Source organism: Cariama cristata, unplaced genomic scaffold, assembly GCF_000690535.1.
Source record: "Cariama cristata isolate BGI_N322 unplaced genomic scaffold, ASM69053v1 scaffold19187, whole genome shotgun sequence".
NCBI classification, from domain to species: Eukaryota; Metazoa; Chordata; class Aves; order Cariamiformes; family Cariamidae; genus Cariama; species Cariama cristata.
Window position 1 is genome coordinate 3,847 of NW_009628564.1, and position 2,324 is coordinate 6,170.

Here is a 2,324-nt window from a genome sequence, read left to right on the forward strand (position 1 = left end):
ACAGTAGATTGCAAATTTCTCACAGCTTGCACATTACAGTGTAACTGTTCCCAAGGAGCGGAAAAGGGAACCTGTCTCTTACTGCTGCAGCAGTCAGGCCCTTCTCCCATGCAATGCTCCTGCCCACACTGCATCCTCCTGCCCTCTCGACAGCCAATCGAGCCTATGGTATTTCTTCACTTAATTAAGGAACGAGGAGGATGGGGGAGCAGAGACCGCAGGGGAGGGAGGGGAGGAAAGTGAGCAGGAACTAAGCACAGTCCTCAGGTTTGCGTGAACGATGCCTTCACCGTAAACAACGGGAAGGAGGGTCAGCCAGCCAGCCCCCCTCCCAGGGTGACCAAGACCTGAGCCAGCCACAGTCCTGGTCCCAAAAGGAGCTTCAGGCTTGGAGTGAACGAGGGAGACCATTCAGCACATCCATCCCAGAGTGGTTTGTTTTGGAACGTTTTCTTCTCTTTTTGGTTTAAAATGTCACTGTTGTTTTTTTTTTTTTTTCTCTCTCTCTTCCTCCTATGCCTCCTCCACCCCCCTAAAGAAAAGCCCCTTCCAGTGAGACAGGGCAGGAGCTGCAGGCGCGGTGGTTCCTGCAAGGCCCAGGAGGCACTGGTCACTTGTGACGCTGAGCCGTCTTCTTCCGTTTCCTCTTAAAGAAGCAGCAGCACCTGGGGCACAAAGGACAAGGCAAGTTAGCCCCGCGCCCAGCACCCCAGGAAGGTCCCTCATTACCCCGGCTTCCTTCCACTCAGCCACATGCAACAGCATCTCTGTGCGCCAGGCTTGAGGCCCAGACAGACCTGCTGTCCCATGGGACGGTCAGCAAGGTCGGCAGATGCTGGTGGAGGGGTGACACCACCAGCCTGGACTGGTGGACCAGCAAAGGCAAGTTAGCCACACACTGAGAGGGCCCACTGCCCAAATACTGCGGGTGACAGTGGGGCACAGCCCCTGAGTGCTGGGCTGTCTCCATCTCGAGGCTCGACTAGGGCAGGAACACAAGGAGCCATCTGGGAAAGCAGTAAAACAAGGATCCAGGTGCTCCTCTCCCTCTGTCTGAACCCTGGAGGAAGTAGACTGGGATGGCAAACCCTGGCTGCTCTTCCCAGCGACAAGGCACACGGTTTTCACCACCGTTCACTAAAAAGACAAGTTCCAAAGAGATCTCGGCTCAGGGACCAGGTTTCTTTACTGAACCTTTCACAATAACCAGAGCTTCCACCTTGGATAAGTCATTCAGTGCCAGAATGCAGAATCCCTGCTTCTTCCCCCATCCGATGCGATGGAGGTGCATAGCACCCAGGGATTAGGGGAAGCAAGGATGGATAGAGGAGGCTGAGGTGGGGAGAAAAAAACGCCCATCACAGCTGAGCCGTGAAGTGGTGGTTTCACCTGTGGGATACACTGAAAGCAGTCACCCAAGTTTTCTAGTCCTGCTGGCTTCCTATAGAATTACTTGCCGTTTAAGGCATATCTACCTTTCCATCCTCAGCCCACTGTCAGGAATCCTCTGCACAGAAGAAAGGTGTTTGTTCTGTGTGAGTTCTGCTCCTGAGCTACATGTCTTTCTCCTTCTGCCGTTACAGCCATCTCCAGAGAAGCCCAGGTGATGCTCAAAGACTACTTTTTCAGGCTTGTGGAAGGGATGCCTGGCTAAGCAGCAAGACCAGGTGTGATTATGCAACGACCATTTTTTCCTACAAGCATCTTTTACCAACAACCAGACCAAAAGCGTTCAAAAACACTGTAACAACTTCTCAGAATTATTTTCCATTGGGTCCTTCGTGGCTCTGAAATGTCAGCATTACACTTCTATCCTCTCAGAGCTGGAGGAACAGATTTGTTCTCACTCGCACCCCAGAAGGTGCTTGCCCCTGGATGCAAGAGCCTTACTACACGGTGCTAAAGCGATGCGTGACCACCACCCCTCCATGAGCCAAGCCTGCCTGCACAGATCATCTGCTAGGGAGACCAAAACCCCCTACAACATGGAGAACTCAAACAGCCACAGCAAGAGGAGGGCCACCTCCCACCACACCTTCCTCTGGCCTGCACAGACTAAGGGCCAAGAGAAGTTCAACATCGACGATTTGTCTTTAGGCTCCTAAACAGACCCAGTTTGGAGCTGAGGCGAGGAAAAACACAAAGCACTTGTCCTTGCAGGAACATGGGCTTAGAGCGACCTGTGACGGCTCCATCTCTACCCACCTAACCTGATGCCTGCAGCGTGCAGTCTGAAGCACCACCCAACCGAGGCTCCTGCACATGGCCGGCACACTTAACCCCCCCCCCCCCCGACCGGGCATTTGTTTTTTTTTTCCCTGGCC

At 53.4% G+C, this 2,324-nt stretch overlaps 1 protein-coding gene across 1 annotated transcript in view; it reads right to left on the minus strand.

The window, feature by feature from the left end:
* Window positions 1–501: 501 nt before the first annotated feature.
* LOC104165292 (casein kinase I) overlaps window positions 502–2,324 on the minus strand; it is a gene marked incomplete at its 5' end in the record, with an annotated part of 21,458 nt that continues 19,635 nt past the window's right edge. Inside the window, one exon of the mRNA XM_009704873.1 lies at window positions 502–665. Within this exon, the coding sequence (XP_009703175.1) occupies window positions 611–665 (55 nt within the window). The remainder of the gene's footprint in view (window positions 666–2,324) is intronic.